The sequence below is a fragment of the Empidonax traillii genome, unplaced genomic scaffold, assembly GCF_003031625.1.
Source record: "Empidonax traillii isolate 1590-97213 ecotype Southwest subspecies unplaced genomic scaffold, ASM303162v1 scaffold81:size2596050, whole genome shotgun sequence".
In the NCBI taxonomy this organism is placed as follows: Eukaryota; Metazoa; Chordata; class Aves; order Passeriformes; family Tyrannidae; genus Empidonax; species Empidonax traillii.
The window spans coordinates 1,828,605-1,850,075 of record NW_020955274.1 but is presented as its reverse complement, the minus strand read 5'-3'; the positions used below and the strand labels follow the sequence as shown (position 1 = coordinate 1,850,075).

The window sequence follows — 21,471 nt, the reverse complement described above, 5'->3', positions numbered from 1 at the left end:
AGTCTTGTTATTGACCTCTCCTGATCAGATCTGGGGAGTAACAAGGGGTCCAAGATAACTTTTTTTTCCCCCTATAAGAACAAAACAACCTATAAAGAAATGCAAATTCAGTTCATTCCTTCATCATTGCACTTCATTCTCTAAAACAAGATAGCATACAAAAAATGCTCAGTAGCTCTTCTCTTTCAAAACACTGTACCCCACTCTTAAAACCCTACTTATCACACTGGGTAGGCACCCAGTTCCCATCTCTTCTCTGATGTTTGTGTGGAAGGCTCATTAAGCTCAAAGGAAGTTGCATATGCAAGTACTTTTGAATGCCCTTTAAAGGCTCAACAAATAAACACAGGACTGTAGCTTTTAAGCATGGATTACTCTGTATACTGCAAATCAGCATCTACTCCTCCTTAGCTCCTGGGAACAGACCTTGGTGTTCCTATTAGCAGGTGCCCACTCGATTATTTTCCCCATTTGGGACTGGTTTGAGCATTGTAGGCTTGTTTCCCTGTGAGATTTCTCTGATACTTTTTTCTGTCCTTTGTTCATGGCTTTCACGTTACAAGGCAACAAACAGAACTGTAAGAAGACAGAAAAACAAAATGTGAATAACTCACTGAGGGGAAAAGAAAGACCTGTATCTGGTAAGAAAAAGCCAAGTGACAGATGTGTCTTTGTTTACATAAACTTCTAAAGAAATGGAGTTGAAACCTAGAGATATGTATGAAAGAAGGTCAGATAAGAAAATAGTTTTTCAAATCTCTTAGGAGATGAAAAGCTCCTGTTTATGAAGGAATAACACAGAATCACTTCAGACTTAGTTCTTAAACCCAGAAGACAAGACACATTGCATTCAAACTGATGACATTTAAAATAATTTCTCTGTTCCTTTGCAAATGCCTTCTACAGAAATGCAGCCAGAGGACATCCCTCACTTCTCCCCAGGATCCTCTGTTCCCCCTCCAACCTGCTATCCCTATTTCAGTGCCTGTAGTGGTTTGAGATAAAGGCAACTGCCAAAGGGCAATTTCACTCAGTTCACCCCAGCAAACAGGCAGAGCAAAAGCTTAATTCTTGCTGGCAAAGTTCCAGCTACCCTATGGGAGAAAACAATCCATCCCCTAAAACGCAGTAAGCCTTTATAGTTTACCCAAAGTAACTTTGGTTAACATGTTAGAAATACTGCTGATATTTCCAAAACCTACTCCGATGTGACGTTACAGCATTTAATAAGATTACTATTCCACGTCAGCAATAAAATCCTTAAGAACTCAAGATCAACAAGCCCTAAGGTAAGAAAAGTGCTTTTTCTTCTCTTCCAAACTGCATCACACTGTTTTTATCAAAGAAAAAAGCTTCATGTGCACAGATACATATGCAGTCAAATACCTATCAATAAAATCCTCCTCATTCCTCCTTTCATCTTTGTTTTTAGCCCACCTTCTCCTTTACTCATATCATGGTTTTCACTCCAGCAGATCTATACCTAAGTGTAGATAAGGGCACTTCAGGCACACAAGAAAACCCAACAAGGACAATGAAATAATGAAAATTCTAAGACCTCCTCCTCCTCCAGTAGCTTGAAACTTTTCAAAAACCACAATTTAAGGTTTCCATGAAAAGGAACAGGAAACACAGCACAAAGTTTCTAAAGATATATCTGGTTCTTTCTCCACACCTCACCATTCTTTCTGTGAGAGGAGAGAGCCAATGGGAGAGAGAAATAGGATGCAATGAGGAGGGACAAGTGTGACTTTAGGACTGCTTTGGCTCCTTCCTAAGTATGGAGAATGGAACTACTGGGATGTCCCACATAATTCAGAAAGGCAAAACGCTGAAGATTAGAACTAGTTTACATTGCAGTTCAGACATAAATGTCTCATCGTTGTCAATTTTCTTTTCCTTTGGTCTTAAAAATCACTCTTGTGGATAAATTAAAGTTAAAAAGTGGTGTTGGGCAATTTTTCCTCCTCTCTTATGCACACACTGCAAACCTCTGTAGTGTTTATTATTGGAATTGACCTACTAAAATCAGGAACATCAACTGATAGAGGTCAAAACCCTCAACAATTCAACAAATCACTACATCAAAGACTTTTTTGCTACTGCAATCAATCCCATAAAAATGAGAAAGTTTCAGAAGCATTACTCCATAGGGATTTGAGAAAGGCTTTTTTAGCTATATTTTTAAGCTTGATGCAGATATCAATAAACTGGAAGAAGAAAAAATCACATATTTCTAGAAGAATACTTAACAGTGTTAATTTAAAGGGCAAACCAGCGATTTCTAGAAAAGAAGGGAGAAGAAAATTCCTTAGGTTTATGGTGTGCTTGGCAGCACTTCTGCACAGTCAGGTTTACCGGCTTTGCAGGTTTAGAAGAGGATTTGCCGGCTCGTTTCACCTTTCAGTGAAGGTTCAGGCAGCAAAGACAGAAGGCTCGAGGCCATTATACCATCAGCTTTGTAAAATGGCACAGATTGGTGCTCCTGCTAAAAGGGGGCCCTCTGGCACAAGCACCTGCACTGGCATAAGGGAGAAGGTTAAGGCTGAAGCAAGGCTGCTGGCTGCTGCAGCGGGAAGCCCTTGTGAAGTGACAGCCTAGGCTGACCCCAAGCCCAGCAAAGCCTCAAGCCAGTCTGCAGGGCAGAGGAAGGACTGAAACCAAGCTTAAGAAGCCATTATTCTTCCCCTTACACCCTTGTCCCAGGAAGCCATTTCTAGAGCAGATGAGAGATAATCCAATCTTAAAACAAGTACCTGTGGGTTTGTTCTTTCGGAAAACCTGGCAAAACCACCCACTTCGCATTCTCACACTCACATGGGGTGGCCATGCCTCACAAGCACTGTGTTGCACCAAAAGGTCTTAACTGACCGCATTTAGGCTGCAAAGGTAAGGACTCAGAAGTTTCCAAAGTACAGGTCTAAAGTTGTGTACCAAATTCATACTCCTTTCTTGACCTGTGAATGTAGATACTGGCTTGAATCACAAAATTGCATAATAATTTTTTCCCTTAGGACTGCCAGATATATGTAGGATACGACAAACAATAAATTGTTTCTGAAGACAACTTACATTCTTTGGACATTCCCACTTCAAAGCACTTCTGTAGTCTGCAGTACTGGCAGCGATTTCTGGTAACTTTATTGATAACACAGTTTTTATCTCTGTGACATGTGTAAACCATGTTCTTCTGGATACTCCTGCGGAAAAAGCCCTGAAATTAAGGAAAAAAGAAATCAAGTAAACTTCTGAGCCTCCCATAACCCTTAGAGACAGGCACCAATGTTGCTTTAAAATAACAAAAATAAATTCAAAGTTATGGCTGGAGTATAGTATCTTTAAAGACTCAATATTATTATAACTTAGTACTGTTTCTTGCAACATACGACTCATCTCTTAAATAAAGACTAATCATACAATACAACAACAACAATACAAAGCCAAAATAAATAAGAATTAGTAAGAGCATTCAGGAAATTAAGTCCTGGATCTTACAAAAAAGCTCAAATAAGAATGGTTAGGACTTATGGATGTAATTAATGAGTTGGGTAAAGAGCCTTCCTAACAGATCCACTTGCAAGTCAAACACTTGTCCAATAATCAACAGACTCCCTCAGCCTAAAGGTCCTTTGTATTTTGTTACTGTAGAGATTCTCTAGTTCGAAGGCTACATGTCAAAAGAGAAATATTTTGAAACCCAGGTTTCTTAGCTGCTGAAACTCCTACAGCAATTAATGAGGCTTCTGCAGGTGGAAGAGTTCCAGCATCAGGTTTATTGAGTTGTGAACTTGTAAAAGTTGCCAATTACAGCACTTTTTCTTACTCAGATACAGCTGTGAAAATAATCAAGTAATTACAATGATCTTGAGCAGAAATAAAGAAACCTAGAGGTCTGGTTTGTACTTAAGGAACACCATTTCATTGGATTCCTCCTTCAACAAGTGAAAAAGAGAAAAACAGCCATAAATGGTAAGGTTAGGTGGCACAGAAAAAAGGCAAACCCCAAGTTAATTTCTTTATCTGCACTAAATCCCAAGCTTTAGATAATATCATATAATAATGAAGAAAAAAAAAGAGGATTACTCTAAGCATTTTAGAGCTCAACCCACAGATACTCAGTGAAAGATTTCTGCAACAGACATTTGGAAATTTGACAGCACTATTTAACCTTCTCACTCAGATTTTGAAAATCGTTTCAGCAAGCACCAGGGTCAAATTTCAGTCAACATCGCAGCATTATGGAAGAACAGTTAGCAATTTAATATTTGTTGGAGGACTTGAGAGGTTAAAGCTCTTCATCCAGCCACATGTTTACACCCTACAGGAAAGCTGTAAACTTGATGCCGCAGACGATAGCTCTGTGCCCACAATGCACTTATCTAAAGATGCAATCATGGTAAGCTACAGAATTGGCTCTACTAGAAATGCTAACCGAGATACATGAGTAGTTCAAAAGCCAAAAACCCTATCAGTCAGAGTTAACTGGGAGAATTTCTGGCTATATGATCAGGGAGTGGTAGGGCAGGCAGTAAGGGCTGGTCATAAATTCCTTGCACAGCCAACATGCTATAGATGCTAATGTTATGAAAATACCTCAGATTCACTCAGAACTGAAAAATGCCTCCTTAATCACATAACCCCTGGCAAAAGTTTCCTGCAGCTCTTGCACAGGCAAGCCTCATCCTGAGGTTAGCTCCTCTAATTTAGGAGATATTTTATACTACCATCAAACAGGTAAATAAAAACTTTCCACTTCTTTTCTTTAATCTACTGGACACAGAAGAAGAATTAAAAGCTATTTGTTTAGACAATTAAAACCTTTTAAGCTATCAATGATGCTGCTATTTTATATTCCACTCTTCTGATCATAACCGCTGCTCGAATCTTTGCAATGGCAAGTATGGCAAGCATGTGTGTACATTCGTTTACTTGCCAAGAAGAAAATCTATGGCAATGTTCACTTATTCCTTTCTTGCTTTGATATTTCCCTAACTGTGATGCCTGGCTCTGCGGTAATTGCTGTTGATACTAATTATGACAGTGAGGAGTCTATGGCATCTATTTTGGTTTAATTCAGGAGCAGAACTGTGCTGGTTCAAGGGTCTCTCTAGAGCTTATTCAATCACCACTTTGTACCTGGAAAGATCCAGGGGTAGGCAAGACCGGTAGCTTCCAGGGCAGCCACCCCAGCTTAATCCAGTGCCGCAGGGGAATTAACACCCACAGCCACCGATGGAATCACTCTCCTACCACCAGCCTGACAGGGTAGGAAACAAAATGGCCCAAAAGAACAAGTCACCCACTACTGGTAAAAGAAGAAATAGCTCTCTGCAAATGTGTCTGTACTTCACCAAAATACAACCAGTACCTAATGGCAGATTGATCAGTTGTTCTGATATTTAGATACAGGTTCTGCATCCTTATAAGCTAGGGTTTAATTACAGCCCATCAGGAAGGAAAGTAGAGGGGATTGCCTCAGTCCTTACCATACAAGGTTGACCACACAGCCCAAAAGAAAACCACAATCCAACTTCTGCAGACAGGAAGTATAAAGCATTCATGAACTCATTATTAATATAAAAGGCTTAAGAAGAACAATTTTGGAAAAAGCAGATCTCCAGGTTAAAATGAAGTTTCCTCAACAGCCTAACCTCCCCAGGCAATGCCTTCCACAGAATGAATGATATAGATGAGGACATTAATCGTGGTACAAATTACTTTTTGACACCTGTATTTGATTTTCCTCCTGGAGTTTTTCAAGGAACAGAAAGAAAATGAACTTGTTTGCATAAAATATTCAGGTGAAAAAAGATGTAATGTGGTCCTGCTCAAAACTAAGGACATGGTTCTTGACTGTATTTAGTGCTCATTCCCAAGTGACCCCAAGACAACACTGGGATACTATTCCTATTACGATTTGTGGCAAACTCATTTTTAAACCTCAGCAATACGTCACCAGAAAGATTTGATTTTTAAATTTTCGTCTGGACAGGCACTAAGAAAAATGCCCGGATTATAAATACCTTTGCAGACAAACCCCAAACCAAAGCCATCCTAGTGGGAGAGACAGGAATTCAGGGACCAGTGAGTGAGAAGCATTTGCTGGGCACTGGGGCTCAGTTTCCCCACACGACTCCATAAGCCTGGTGCCCTGCAGCCACAAGTTCTGGGTGGCACTGCAAGCAGGGTCATGCTCCGAAACATTTCCTGAATCTGGGCTGAGAAAAACAGAGAGTGTCCTGTCTTTCCCTCTGTAGGGGTTTGGACCCCGCCTGCAGCTCTGCAGTGAAAGAAAACCCCGCAGGACACGGGGATGGGCAGAGAGGGTGCTTGCTGCTCACTTAAAGAGAAAAGCACATTTAAAGCATGTCAAGGTTGGGTTCCAAATAGCACAGGTATAATACTGGCCTTTTCACTAAAAATAGCAAAATTAGAAGCAAGCTTAAGTTTTCCTCCAAGTGCTTTTTTTTCAAATGATTCCTATTTGATCTCACCATCCCAACAGTTTCTTCAAAAACCAAGAAAATCCAAATGTGACCTGCCCTTAAGAAGTTGTCAGAAACTTCAGAGACAGCAAAACTCCACTGCTTATAAATTATTCAACCTCTATCGCCTACTGGCTCTTGGAAAACAATCTACTACATACTATGATACGTTTACCTTGAAACAAATCTGTTTGGCTGAATATTTACATGAGCCATTTTTTATGCAAATATTTTAGCATCCTGTCCAAATTAACGTCCTGTGATGGGAGATGAGACACTCCTCTGCCAAAAACAATCACAAATGATGCTTTCTTTGTAATTTAAAATGCCCTATGAATATATTAAAAAAAAAAATCCCGTTCAGTGAGACATAAAGCATTACTGTCATACATATATACTGTCATACATAATTGTTTTTGATAGTACCTACAAAGTACTTGAATTTAGAGTAGAGGAAGCTATTGAAGGCCTATTGGGAACAGTGATTTGCTCCGATATTCCTTTTATCCACATCTTTCGAAAGGAACATGGATCTTGTGTTTTTATTTTAGCAAAGACAAAGCTTTGTGGAAATCACACTTTTGAATTAATTCTGTTTTTCTCAGCTGCTTTTATCAGTATCCTTTCCATAGAACATTTTGGACAAATATTTCAATTTGTAATCTCATCTTTTCTGTGTACCACGCCATGCTCCTCCCAGGCTCACCAATCTTGTTATCTTAATGGATGACAGATAGAGTATCACTCTGACCATGCCACATTAGGCATCCTCATTTACCGAGTGCAAGGAAAAAATGCTGAGTATAAATTATTCAGAAATCTATTGTATCAGCGTGTGTTCTCTGAGCATCCACCAGTGGCAGAGCAGACAGATTATTTTTCACTTTTAATTGTGTTGATATCTTATCTGCCCCACTGAAAGCAGAGAGTGATATGTGAAACCATACATAGGTAACAAGGAGCAAATAAACCCGGGTTCCTACGTCTATTGCTTAGAAGTAAATAATCTATTTAGTCAATCCAACTTCAACACAATGCTGAAAAAAACACCTCATCCCATTCACCACTTACTTTTGTAGCATTTGCCTGTGAATACATCAAACTTTGAGAGCTCAGTACAGAATATGTACATAGAGACAGGTGTCTACAGAGAATATTAACTATTTCAGTAGTATTTTGAATGCCATTATGCCCCTGGCTATCGGAATACAAAAGACCTCATTAAGGATGAGCCCTTGATATAAGGTGAAGTGTTTATGAAGTCTTGTAGATTTGTTAGCATGAATTGCTCCCCTTACATATCTCATTGGGAATCTACACAACTCCCTCTCCTTTACTGTCCAGTTGATTTTGGCAAGGTAGATGATTTAGAGCCCAAGTTATGCACATTGCATGAAGAAATGGATCATTTGATCTCAACAATGTCTTAAAAATATTTTGCCAGCACAGGAATGCCAAATCTTATTTGCAGGCATAGTGGGCTTACAAGCCGAAAACTTGCTCTGCAAGCCAGGGACAGAGTAATCAGCAGAGAAGGGCTATTGCGAGCTCAATCTGTTTGAACAGCCTGCTCAGTTCATCTGGTTCAGCTTTGATTACCCCCAAATACAGGCAGCCAGCTATGACTCCTGCAGATTTAAAGGCTATTCTTTGGTAAATTTGCAAAAAAAGCTTCTGAGTGAAGCATACTGCTGCTTTATCATAAAAGAAACAAAGGAGCAGGAAAGACTTTTCTATGGTACAGTTTATCAGTCATTTATAAACTTTGACTGAGCTCTGAAAGATAAATAACAATAACAACCAAAACCAAAATCCAGCCTACCACTTACCTGAAACCTCTGCCATTAGCTTTATTCTGAAATAGGGGCTGGGCAAATAAATATGTACCTTCTTTTACACAAGAAATCTGTGATGCATAGCTGCGGAGGACAAACGAAAGAAGCAAGAGGAATACAAGAAATGGCACGCAATATATGAAAAATACTAAAAGGGCTCTTACCTAATAACATGGACGTTTGCAGGCAGATTAAGCCTGATTCATAAATTAATAGAATGTTCTGTAGTCGCTTGACTAATGTTTATAATGTTTACTGTTAATGCATACTTTTTAATGTTTGTACCCCAGTTATATTTGTTATATTATATTTGGACATGTATGAACATGTTAGTCCCCTCATGAATTTTCTCCTCCCTGATTGGTCAAGGTTTCCCTCTCCCTCATTGGCCAGGATTTGCCGCAGTGTGGGCAGTCCTGCCATTTCCCTCCTTCCATGTTATTGGCTCCTAGTTAATTTATGCATGTTGCCGAATCCCCATTGGTTGTTTAGTCCCATGCTCCTCCCAATTTCCAGAGCCTTCCACCCCGAACCCTATATAAGGGTTAGCTCTCCCCTCAGTTGGGGACAGCGCCCTTGACTCTGTACCCTCGTGTGTCCCTGGGTTAATAAACACCTATGACAGAGCAAGAACCCCTCGTGCTGTCGTCGCCTCTCCTTTCACCGGGCTGTGGCACATAGCCTCTTTTCAGACTCTCTATTTTAACCATTCAAGTTACCCTCTATCCTTGCTAATCCCATAAAATGTATTTAGACAAGATAAAGACCCCATTCCTACTCTCTCTGGAGCATCACCAAACATTTAAGATATTTCTCAGTAATGGGATCTGCACAAAACTACTTTGTTCTGTGACTAGGGAATTGCCCAGGTACCTTCATGAACTGAATGTGGTTTGCAGTACTTTTATGAACAGGTAGCAGGAGTCAAGGAACAAAAAAACATTCCTCACCAAGTCCTGGTAGGATCAGCACTCATTAGGCAGAGGCATACAATTTTTAATTGTTAACCAGGAATATTTGCTCTGAAAGGCCTTGGTAACATGCAGACTCAAAAGTGGAGTTGCATCGAAAGGCTTACAAAGGACCTAAAATCCAGCATATGCTGTTCAGGGAGACCATACAGACAAAACACACTGCAAAATGGCTGCAGCCAGAATATGAGACCCCACAAGTAATGAAAGCTACCAAAGCAGCTATCTAAAAGGAAGCTCAAAATGAGCCTATTCCCAGTTGCACAGCACTTTTCCGGGATGTCTGCACTGTCTATCACACTTTGGAAGTCACGGCTTGCAGAATAAACAAATTAATTGTCTGACATTTTGGCTGGAAACCACCGCTGGCACAAAATGGAAGCAGCTACAACAATAAGTAAAGGAAGGCTCACTGCCAGAAAGCAGGGAAATTGTGCTGATTGTGTACGTCAGAGCAGGACAGGCAGATCTTTGCAAAAACAAATGAATAAATGCTGTTAAATGCCAATAGCTTGTAGAGGGCACCTAGAGATGCCAGCCAGCCAGCGGAGGAGGAGCTGGGCACTGGCCCACCCTGGGAAGGGCTCTGGGTTTATCTGTCACTGCTGGTATTTCCAGCAGAAACTCTCCACTCGCCATCCACATTCCTGCTCATCTAGCCATTTATTCTGCAGATGGAGAGCAGCCATAAGATTCCATGCCCAAAGAAACTCAAATTTGCTATTGAAACCGATGTGGCAGTGATTTTTATTCTTTTTAATTGACAGAATTCAAAACACTTCATAAAAATAAGCACCTTGCATACAGAAATACAGACCTGTGGACCTAAGAGCAAGCCACTATGGGGACAAAATGTTTATTATCCTTAGATTATTGTTACACAAATGGAAAAGTTTGAAATGTTTCAGGGTTTTAAAGAGGGAAAGGGGCCCAAAGGACACCGACAGGCAAATAAGGAAGATGTCACTCCTCTCTAAGCTACCACAATGGGGATGTTCATCTGCAACTGCAAAAAATTCTCCAGCAAAGACAGGACAGGCCATGCTTGATAAATCCTAAGAGTTTCTAAGGTGAAAAAGGTCTTGCAGGCTTCAGAGTGCAAGGAAAAAAATTCTGATGACAGAGCTTGAAAAAAGTTATTTGTGGGCTACTAATGCCAATTAGCTACTAGCCATTACTGAAGCTGGAAACAAAACATCATTTTTTATGAAGTCCCATGCCAATACATCTTCTGATTCCACAAACGTTGGTCTAATGTCAAAACCATGCCCCAAACCAACTATTGATTTCTTTTTTTTTTTTGTTCCCCCAGGGCGTTTGAAACACTTCTGCTTGCCAGTTGGCAGAAAGGCAGCTAACAACCAAACGGGAGATGTGACCCATTGGCTACAAATCTGCAGCAACTGGGTTCTTCCAGCGAAGCTACCACGGCATCCCTACAACTACACTCGGATTTTTGCACAATTTCGATTTTCACTGAACTCCTGACCTTTTTAGCAAGCATGTCAAAGTCTCCAGACAGAACAGTCATCACCTTGAAACAATATGTGAGGGGAAAGAACGGCTGAGATTTTCTGCTTCTCCACTGATTTAAACAGAGAGGAAGGCGCTGGTATGTGTTTCCATCTGCTTTCTTCAAATTAAAAAAAAAAAAAAAAAGGAAAGGAGATGGAATGTATATAATTAAGAAGTTACAGTTAACTTCCTTTCAGTCATGTCTGTAGAATGATTTTTGGCTTGCTAGGGAACTCCAGATGGAAGGAGTAATGAACATACTTTAATACAAATAACAGGAGATCAAAGAAGCGCTTTTCTGAGTTGCAGCACACTGAGTTATTTCACACAGTTTAATGGAAAACTCAGGAATGAATTATTGCATTTTGCTGTTGTCTATATTTTTGTTTATGCAAATCAATTACCTTTAACCTAATTTGTGAAGGACCAGACCTCTAACCCAATAAAACCATAAAATGTCACTAGGATGGTCGTACAACTGGCTAGCACTTATCCAGAAGGCTATATGTTGTTAACTGCTCATCGTTTTTTTCCTCTCTTCCCCTCCAGTGCCTCAGGATTTATACCACCAATTAAGACAATAATGAGTGCCCCAGGTTGACCTCCCAGAAGCAAGAATTAATTAAGCGCAGTATTTCTTCGTAAAGAATGACATTTTTCCAAACCATTTATGTAGCTGCCCTCCTGCATGGAATCACAGTATCACGGAAGACTTTCCAGATTGTTATCCCTCAGCTGTATGACTGATTTTGGTTTACACTTATAATTCATGCCTTTGTTTTTATCCATTGGGTTTTTGGGTAGTTGGAGCAGGGCAACCATTTTCCAAAGACAATGTCACAATTTTACTAGGACATATGTGGGATTTTTTTGCACACAACTACCACAGAAAGACAGTACTAACAAAAGCTACTCTAACCAAAGTAGTGGACCTCCTAGTAAAAACAAACAAAAAATCCCCACCAAGCTATGCCCATGCAGTGACATGCAGATTCCTGCAGCAGGCAGGACAAGGAAAAGACTCATGTTAGCTATGCAATTACCATGCTGCAATTACTTGTAGCAGTCCCTCAAATTAACCTCTCCTTTTAGCTTCTGGCAGAGATGGAAACACGCAAAGAGGAAAGGGCAAGCTCAAACACAAACCTACAGGGGAGAAAGAAGGTGTGTGCATGCTCCACAGAAATTCCCCTCACAGGCAGGCTTTGTATCCTCCTCCTCTTCCCCTCCCAGCCTTCCCCACAAAAGCTTGCAGAGTTCCCGCACATACTTGGCTCCAGGGTTATTTATCCGAAAAGGCACAGGGACTTTATTTAACTGTCAGGCAGTACAAAAATCCCTGCATTTCTGCACCATCTGAAATTTATAGAGGCGCTAGTTTCTAACCCGCTATCAGCAACTCAATGTTTACAGCTCAGCTGAAATAATAACACAAAGTATGCCACAAATATTTATGCATGCCTGCAAGCTGGCTGGAGTGCAATTCCCCTCACGCTAGCGGAGAGATCCGCACAGTTTGCCTGCACAGCCAGCTGTTCCCTGCTCCCTCCCCAGCCGACCCAGAGCCAGTGCAGCTCCCCAGCCTGAGCCCGGATGGCTGGGTGGTGCCTGTGGGTGCTGGCCCAGTGCCCACCTGCCAGCTTGGCAAAGAGATGGCTCTGGCCATGCCACAGCACAGCCCCAGCTTGTCTTCAACACCCAGTGTGTTTCTATTCTTTTTTCTGACCTGGGAGGAGTTTTAAAACCTGCCTGATCCGCAGCAAGCAAAGAAGTTTCTGAGGAGGAATGAAGTGCCATATGAAAACAATGCAAAAAGCAACCTAAAAATACTCAGAAAAAATAACATGGACATAAACATGCCAAAATAAACCAGATATCTTGAGCGTTATGCTTCCTGGTACAGTTTTCAGGCATCTATCTGAATGACTCATCAACACATGTTCATTATCTCCCCATAATTTTTTTTTTTGCTCTTAGTTTTGACAGTTGACATCTAAACAAATATGTTGTACCAGATCTCTTGAAATCTGGCAAGTAATATCTTGTACTTACTACTTTATGCTACACTCTCATTCCCTTGCATTCAGCAACAAAGAAACTCTGCTAATACAGAACTGTGCACTAAAACCCTGCAAAGTGTACAGTTTGGTGAAACTTGGATGCCTGGAGACTAGAAAACAGAGTTCAAGTAAACACCCAGAAATATGCAAGTCTGGCTCTCTAGTACTGGCAGTAGTCAAGGAAAATTACCTTTCCACACTGCAGCTGAAACTCATTACCGAAGGCGACAGCAGAGAGATGAGTTGGAGCTGGACGAGCTTGGAAAACCCACCATTTTTAAGAGTGAGATGGTGGCGACACCACTCTGCCCAGTTTCTGTACACAGTCAAAGCACCCACAGTCAAAATGGTCTCAACATCATGAGAAAGCAGGCTGAGAAAGGTGGATGAAATGCAGCCTGTGCCAGTGCAAGGGATTAGCAACTGCAGAAACAGAGCCAGAGAAATCAACTGACTAGTTCCTCCAAGCAATACGGACTCTTAAGGTAACACTAATTGGAGAGATGTATCTTGTTGCAAACACCAACATAAATCACACTGAGATGCTGAAAAAGCATCAGGAAAAATGCAGTGCTGCATCCACCTTGCCCTGTGTTGGCCACCACTGATCATTCAGCCAAGCTGTAGGGAAGCAAGGGAGAGTCTAGGACTGGGAAACTTCGACGAGGAGAAAACATGACCTTTCAGAGATGAGCGAATGAACTGGAGCTGATTAATCTAACACAGGAAAATCTTAGCAAGATGTTCTCCTGTTTTCTCCCTCCCCTGCCAGACTTCAGTCAATGGACAGATTCAAGCACAGAGCTCATATAATCACAAGATGATCATTCTTTCAGTTTACAAAAATCACATGGACATTGGGTACGATGAAAGGTCTTTTCAGTTAGTTCACCTATTTGGCTCCTGTGCTTGCGTCTATCCTGTTCACTTAACAGTCTTTTCTTTCCTTTCAAAAAAATGCCTAGTTTTCCCTTTTGTGTCAGTACACGTAATAGTCACTGAGCATCACTATGGATGAATGTGGATTGGGTAAGACCCTTTGCAGCAGCATCTGAGAAATGCCTTGATCCCCTGATCCAAAAAAAAGGAAAAAAAAAAAAAAAGGAAAAAAAAAAGGTAAAAAAGGGGTAGTGCTTATTCATTTAAAAAATGATGGGTTGCAGAGCTCTCTCTTAAATGGTTTGCTTAAATCTTCCTAAATCTGGAGTGCTGCCGTTCTTTTGGACCAGCAGAAAGCATATGAAGATCACAGTACGCACTGAAGCAAGGGCCTAGTAAGTTACGAATATATTTAGCACAGATGCACAGGGCTCCAAAGTAAGGCAAGCACTCCAGAGACAGGGAAGACCTCTCCCCTGTTTGGAAGATTCATCTGGAGAGCAGCCAGCCAGGACACTCGTGGGAGGAGTGAACAGTAGTCCATTGGAGTGGCTGCACCAGGGCTATAAATCTCTGCTTTCCCTGTTAAGCGCTTGGGAGGAGGGAGAGGGAACCAGCCACAGCTGACAGTAATGGGTCCCATTAAATTGTCACTTTTAAAGAGACTCTAAAACGAGAACAAACTTGCTTCGTAAGCTTTTGATCAGTTTCCCTGACACCAGGCAATGGCAGACCCTGCTCATGTGCAATGGCTGGGGGCTGCTGGCTCTCCCCTCCAGCACTAAGTTTGAAATAGCTGGAGCGAAATCACTAGCTGCAATTACAGCTAGCCAAATCTACATTTTTGGCACTACTTGCAACTGCATCTCACCTTGTAATTTACGTATCCGTTATTCTGGACAGGGGAGCCAGAAACAATACACCTTTTCCCCCTAAAATGTAGGTATTATGATCAAATTTTTATTGCATAGTAACTTTTCCCACTAAAATATATTAAATGAGAAATTCTAAGCATGGGCACATGAAATCATAAGGGACTTTATACACAAAAATGTCTACCTCTCATCTGTCTCTGAACCTGAGTTGTGGAAATTGTGGGGACTCCTATATATTATTGAAAGGAAGACTAATTTATGAAAAGGGACCCTGAATATTTGGTAAACCAGCTATAGCAGCATACCAGTTGAACAGCTTCTATGCCAACATACCAAAACTACCAATTACAGAATTGGTAGTTGCATGGCTTCTTTAAACACTGCAAGTTTTCGTAACTGGAGTGCTGAGATGCACAGGTGTCACACCTAGAGGTGTCCCCTGTATATAGAAGTTAATATTAACTCTGAGTTAGTAACACTCTGAAATAATCAGAGTAGTATAAAGAAGAAAGAAGGACACAACGTGTGTGTAATTTACGTGATTCTCAAGAAACAAGGCACTCATACTTAAAGACTATAGCAAAATCCAGATATAAAGAGGGAAAGATAGGCACAGGGCTATAATCTCAACCTTGGGAGATTCTGGTCTTTGGAATGGTTACTCGAGAGCGAGAGAGTCTTTTTAGTAAGGTATTTGTTTTCTTTTACAGGGTGAAGGAAAAAAAGAATGTACATAAAAAAATTGGAGAAGGAATCTCTAAACATGACTACACTGGAAATACTGAATCTTGGAAAATTACATCCAATTGTCTTCCTTGCTTCAGCACAGACAAAAAGTAGCTCTGCCAATCAGAACAGCCCTGGAATTCATGCTGCAAATTTAATTGCCCTCCACTTCCAGAAGAATCTAAAGCAAATACCCCTTTAGGAAATTTTCTCAAAGGAACACTTCATTTGGGATTAGAAAGAACCTCTGTTTCCATTATCAGGTCAGTCAGTAAGTGCAAATGGCGATGGAAGGCCACTTTCCAAGGCCAAAGTATTTCTGCAAATTGGGAAGCTGTTTATGAACAAGGTGATCGTTTACAATAAGCAGAAAGTATAGATAGGTGTATCTTTCAAAATAAATTCAAAATAAGAGCAAAGAGCATCTGAATATCTACTTAACATATAAGTGAACAGAATTAAAAATGGTTAATTCCATTTTGTACCATTATGAAACCCCTTAATTTTGGATTTACTTCTCTAAGATGTGCCATTCAGCAAATCTTTTAAGTACTTGCTAAGAAAAACACAAACTATGATTTAAAAAGATGCTTAAGGCAAGCACAGCAGTGATCCCAACCATCTCACCAGCACCAGAGTCACACTCAGCCAGAGTGTGGCAAAATATTCTGCTCTTCTTTCTTCCAGGGAAAATAGTGCACCTTCTTTTGGGGTCCAACACGCTACCCTAAATCTAAATTCAACAAATCAATTGTTTGTATATCCTTCTCTATCAATTTCTCATTAATCAGTTTCTTTTATAAAAGTTCCACAGTTAGAAAATGAAAGCTAGTTCACTGTAATTTTACACATCTGTAATTGCTGTTCAGTACACATAAATATGGCCTAGTATATATATATATAAAAGACAGGCCAGTACTGTTAATATAAAATCTCAAAGTATTTAATTTCTGGGATGTTTACTCAGATATCCCTATTTCCTTATCTGCTAAATTACCTCTGCAAACAGTACTTTTAAAGACCACGTTATAAAATGTTGTATTAAACATGGTGGAAAGCTGCATTTTTTTCCTACACTTGTACAAGTTTCCAGGTGTGCTCGGGACACCTTGTACTCCACATCTATAATCAAAGGCCACATGTGGTCCTTAAAATAATGGAGAGGCATGAAATAGATTGACAACACAAGAACAAAATAAAGGGTTTTTCTCTTTATCCATACTTAAGAAAAAACTGAAAATGTAAAACCTACTTACAGGAAAATAAAAACACACTCCACATCCACTGCATGCAAACCAGGGCATTTCTCAGCAGGCAAGTGTACCAGCCTAAATCACAGCCCACCTGCTTCTGGTCAGTATGACATGACGTGATTAGCATAGACAGCACTTTCACACGTGCATATAATTTACTTAATTCTGTTGAAGCTGTTGTAAGCACCCCCACATTATGATCAGGTGTGAGCCTCAGCTCTCTCAGCCATCTGCTAATAAGCCACAACAGCTATGGGCAGGTGAAAGTTGGACAGAAATGTGACAAACACACCTAAAAGGACTCTTAATTATTTACCTTAGTGCGAGAAACCATGATTCAACTCCAATAATGACAGGTACATATACATGTAAATTTGAAGTTTCCTCCTTTTATGGTATGTATTCTCAGATAGAGAAAGGCATTAACACTGCCAGAAGAGTAAGACTCAACAATTTTAGTTTACTACTAATAATAAAAACCCTGTAATAGTTATGGAATGGTTAGTGGCCAAAGACCCTGAAAAGATAAGCAGGGTCAGCAGGCATAAAGGCAATATTTATATTAGGAAATGCTCTTGGGAACAGTCACAGGCACTATGGCTTGCTGATGTACCACAGGAAAATCTACATCTACCTTAGTTAACTCCTTTGGCCCCTGAAGTGGGACAGCTGCCTCCAAACCGTACACAGGAGGTGGTTGCTTGCAGGAGGAACACTAGTTGGTACAGCCAGAAACATTTCAGGTACACAGCACAGCAAAGCCACGCCCCAAAACACACCAGAGTGTAAGAGTCTGACACTGCTGTTCTTTTTTGAGAAACCCTTCACTGATAGTATCGGGAATTTTACAAGACAAAGGAGTGCAAGATTTAAGACAAAAAATTATATGTCATTTATTTGACAGTTCATGGAAAATAAGAGAGTAGTTTCCAGTTCCCTGTTTCCACAGGCCCTTAGCCTTTGTGCTCACAAATAACTGTATTGGCATGGTTAGCATGGTTAAAAAGCTAATTTGGGATAAGCTCTGTGCTTCTATAGTGCCCACATCACTGCCAGAAAACAAAATTAAACTAATTAGTAAAAAACAACTATTCTCATAGCTTAGGATGAACTCCTGGTCATGACCAGGCAAGTGGCAGGATCAGAGGAAGATTAGCTGTGAATGTATCTGCTATACCCCACTGCTGCTCTTCATCCATCTCTGCTCCAGAAACCCAGTGCAGGGGAGCAGCAGAGCTATAACCCACAAGCTGAGCCCAAAGCACAGGAAAATAAATACGGCAGTCAAACACACAACATAATTTACATTTTTGTTATCTATCATGGTTGGCAAGTAGGTTTGTTTTTTTTTCATTCATGGCATTTACACAACCCAGAAGGAGATTTTAATAAATATGGTAAGCTAAAAATTTTTATTCCTGATCCCATCTATTTCATCAAGTTTGATTGATTTCAGCAAGCTTCCAATAAATTTATGCTTCCCCATCTTCAAAATTTTGAAACAAATTCAGAATTTATCAAAAGTTTTATCTTCCAAACAAACAAACAAAAAAGAACTTACTGAAACAGATACCAGCTTTTCACAGGGCACCTGGCTTTCCCTGGGTTTGTTATTTGAAAAAGTAAAATTTCAAAGATGGCATTAAAACAATTAGATCTCCTCTGATAGCATAAATATATAAAAATTTCAGATTTTCTGTACTACATTTAAAGCACTTGCAACTCATTTAGTGTCTTTCTGTATACGGCACTGCTTTCTGCAAATGAATGACTTGTTATGTTGCTATGCTGTGAAGTGCTTACAGTTTAAGATCAGATGATACTAATAGTATGCAGAAATGTATCTCAAAATACATTTTTCACCTTCTAAAAAAAGGTATTGTTGATTTAACTGAAACTGGGAGCAATTTTCTGTGATTCAAGGAATTTTTCATAGCTGTGCATGGATGACAGCATACATCTCCACTGCTGGCACTGTCACTAATACAGTCTAAATGGAGACGAATACAGCTTGATCATTCAAGCTGATCTGTATTTTTCTTTGAACCAAAAGAAGCTTTTACAATTGCATTGCTGCAAACAATATTACTTCTTTCCCCGATACAAATCATACTGCCGCACCTATTTTCAAGTTTACATTTCTTACTTTCTGTTTCAGTTGTAGGTGATTAAAACGTGCCAGGAAAACAAAGCCGAACAAATACATGGAATGTTAGTTAGCTGGTTTTATGAAGTGTGCTTTTTTTTTTTTTACTGCTAAGTAGCTGAGAAAATTCTGTGTCTGGATTCTTAATTCCCAGTAAAGGGGCATAAATACAGGCTTAAATATAATTATATTATAGCTAGAAGCAAACATGTGCAAGAGTGGTGTTATCAAAAAGAACTGCTGCTTAAGATCCCTCCACAATCCCAAAACTGCCAAAGAAAATGCAAATCTGTTCTCACATGATGTAAGAGATGTTATTAAAAGGAAAAAGGCATCTGTCCCAAAGGACACTGTTCCATAAAGGGAACTTTGCTATGACAATCCATAAAATATTTTAGGTCTCTCAGCAACATTTCTCGCAGACCAAAGCATAATATCACAGAATCATAATATCATTTAGGTTGGAAATAATATCCTTGCCATCAAACTTCAAACAAATAAAAAAAATGAAAGCCAGTTTCTCTCTCTCTGTCAGTAGCATTTTGTAAATCGTTGTTGACCAGTGCTGACCAGGGATTCATGGCCTGCAACAGGGAAATCCCAAACCTCTCAGTGTCCAAAAGGGCATAACCATGGGGGACATCATCTCAGAGAATATTAACACAGCTGTGCTTGGCCACCTAACCCAAAGGCTCGTGGGGATGGGCTGTTCTGGAAGGTGACCACGAGTAGATCTGGTTTAGATGCTCTGAGTCAGCCATCAGAGGAAATTCTCTCTCCCCACAGGCTGAGAAACCCCAGACTTCAAAGTCAGACAAGTAATTTTGGGCCTCCACCTGAGTGGTGGGATTGCCTCACACTGCATCTGTGAGCAAGTAAGTTAAACCTGTAACAAAATGGCACTTTTTGTCCCAAGCTTAACATCCATGTGGATCAGCAAATTTGGACAAAGCAGAAACTGTTGTCATTTTCTCTCTTTTCTTCTCCTATGGGGGTATCTTAGCTTTTCTGACGAGTCAGTCCCACAAAATTTCAGACCTAAATTTCAAGGTTTATATCAATGCCCTTTTTTCCATACAGCTTAAAGTCTTCACAACAAAGAAATTATATATTTGAGTCAGGAAGATGTCAAACAAATAAGCATATTTTCACAGCTGAAGACCTTTGAAAATATATTAAATGTGGCTACCCTTTTAATTTAATGAACCTACATTAGATGTGATCTTATATGAAAACCCTGATGGAAGGAAAGCTATTCTTATTTTATGATAAGAGCCAACCTGGGATCAGCCAGTATTGAAGTAGATTTATCTACATTTTTGTCTGTTAGCATCAATAACAGGCAGAGAGGCATCTTCATCATTCAGACAAAACTGCTGGACCGTAAACCTACCCTCTCGTATTCTGCGCTGTCTTCTCCAATGAAACTGCTCTAGGCATCTTTGCTGCCCACCAAATTCAAGCCAGTAATCTGGGCAGGATTGTCAGCAGAGGAATGCTGTCTTTTAAATGCCCAGAACAAGAGACAAGGCTTTCAGACACAGCTGAAGCTGCCAGAACACCAGCTTCTCCTCACCCACACAATGATGGCATTGTGTGGGGAATCCAGCCCACTACTCTGTCTCCCTTTCTGCAAACCCGGCTACAACGAGTCAAGTCAGGACCAAAGAGCTGAGTTTTTGGTGACAGCCAGTCCTATAACCACTTGTACCAGCTGGAAAAATCCAAATTGCTCATTTTCTATGGAATTTGTTTGCGTGCTATCTAGCAACACCCAGAGACTGGGGGGGGAGGGGAAATCTCATAAGTTTGTAACTGAGGTCATGAAACACACAAGTAGATTCCAAAACCCACCTCTGAAATGCCTCACAGTTTACAAAATGGAAAAGTTGTGAATAAGCTGAATGTTGTCAATGTACTGCTTTACACATAAAAAGATGGACTGGCTCTGAAATTTTTTTTACAGAATACAAGTACACTGTGAAGATCAGTTTGGTTTTGAAACTAATACGTATGTACACAAAGCCACTGACAGGCTATGAAGCACATACACTTTTACACTGTCACATCCAGAAACTCTTTTTAAAGTTTATTTAAAACAGTTTAAAACTTCCATTGTGGTTCACAAGTGCCTATTGTGAAATACTCCACCCTCCAAAAACCTTAAATGATTAGTATATCAACACAAGCCACAGAACAGTTTTCCTAGTATGGCACAGTACTGAAGACTGTTAATTAATAAGACAGCAGGATCAATGAAGTATTTGGCAATGGAGGTTGTTCACAGGTATCTGAAAAGATAAGGTCTAAGGATGACAATGAGTGGGAAAAGAGGAAGGGAGGACAGAAGAAGGGACCAATCTAATCCCACGTGAGAAGACCACAGCAAGAGTTTGGCAATAAAGGCAGTCAAAGCCAGATTTTCAGATTTTGGAGGAGAAATGACAACAGATCATGTAAATCAGAATACTGCAGATCAGAAATTATGTCATCATGGTATGATGTCTGAAAGAACTCCATGCCATGAGATTACACTTGGTCATGTCACAAAAAGAGGATGGAAAGTTCTGTCTTTGTGAACTCTGTGTCCAAGGTAACAGTGAGGTGAGCAAGGTGACCCATCAGGGAAAGACGGGAAGAGAGAAGTCAGAGATAGGGATACTCTGGAAGTCATCCCTGGGTTGGTGACAGTAGAGGGAAGATAAATTTCACAGTACAGTGTTTCC

The 21,471-nt window shown here is 40.2% G+C and overlaps 1 protein-coding gene across 6 annotated transcripts in view; it reads right to left on the bottom strand.

The window, feature by feature from the left end:
- RARB (retinoic acid receptor beta) overlaps positions 1-21,471 on the bottom strand; it is a 192,749-nt gene that overhangs the window by 43,654 nt on the left and 127,624 nt on the right. For all 6 annotated transcript variants that reach the window (XM_027880987.1, XM_027880986.1, XM_027880990.1 and 3 more), the window contains one exon: positions 3,073-3,214. In XM_027880987.1, coding sequence (XP_027736788.1) covers positions 3,073-3,214 — 142 coding nt within the window. The remainder of the gene's footprint in view (positions 1-3,072; positions 3,215-21,471) is intronic.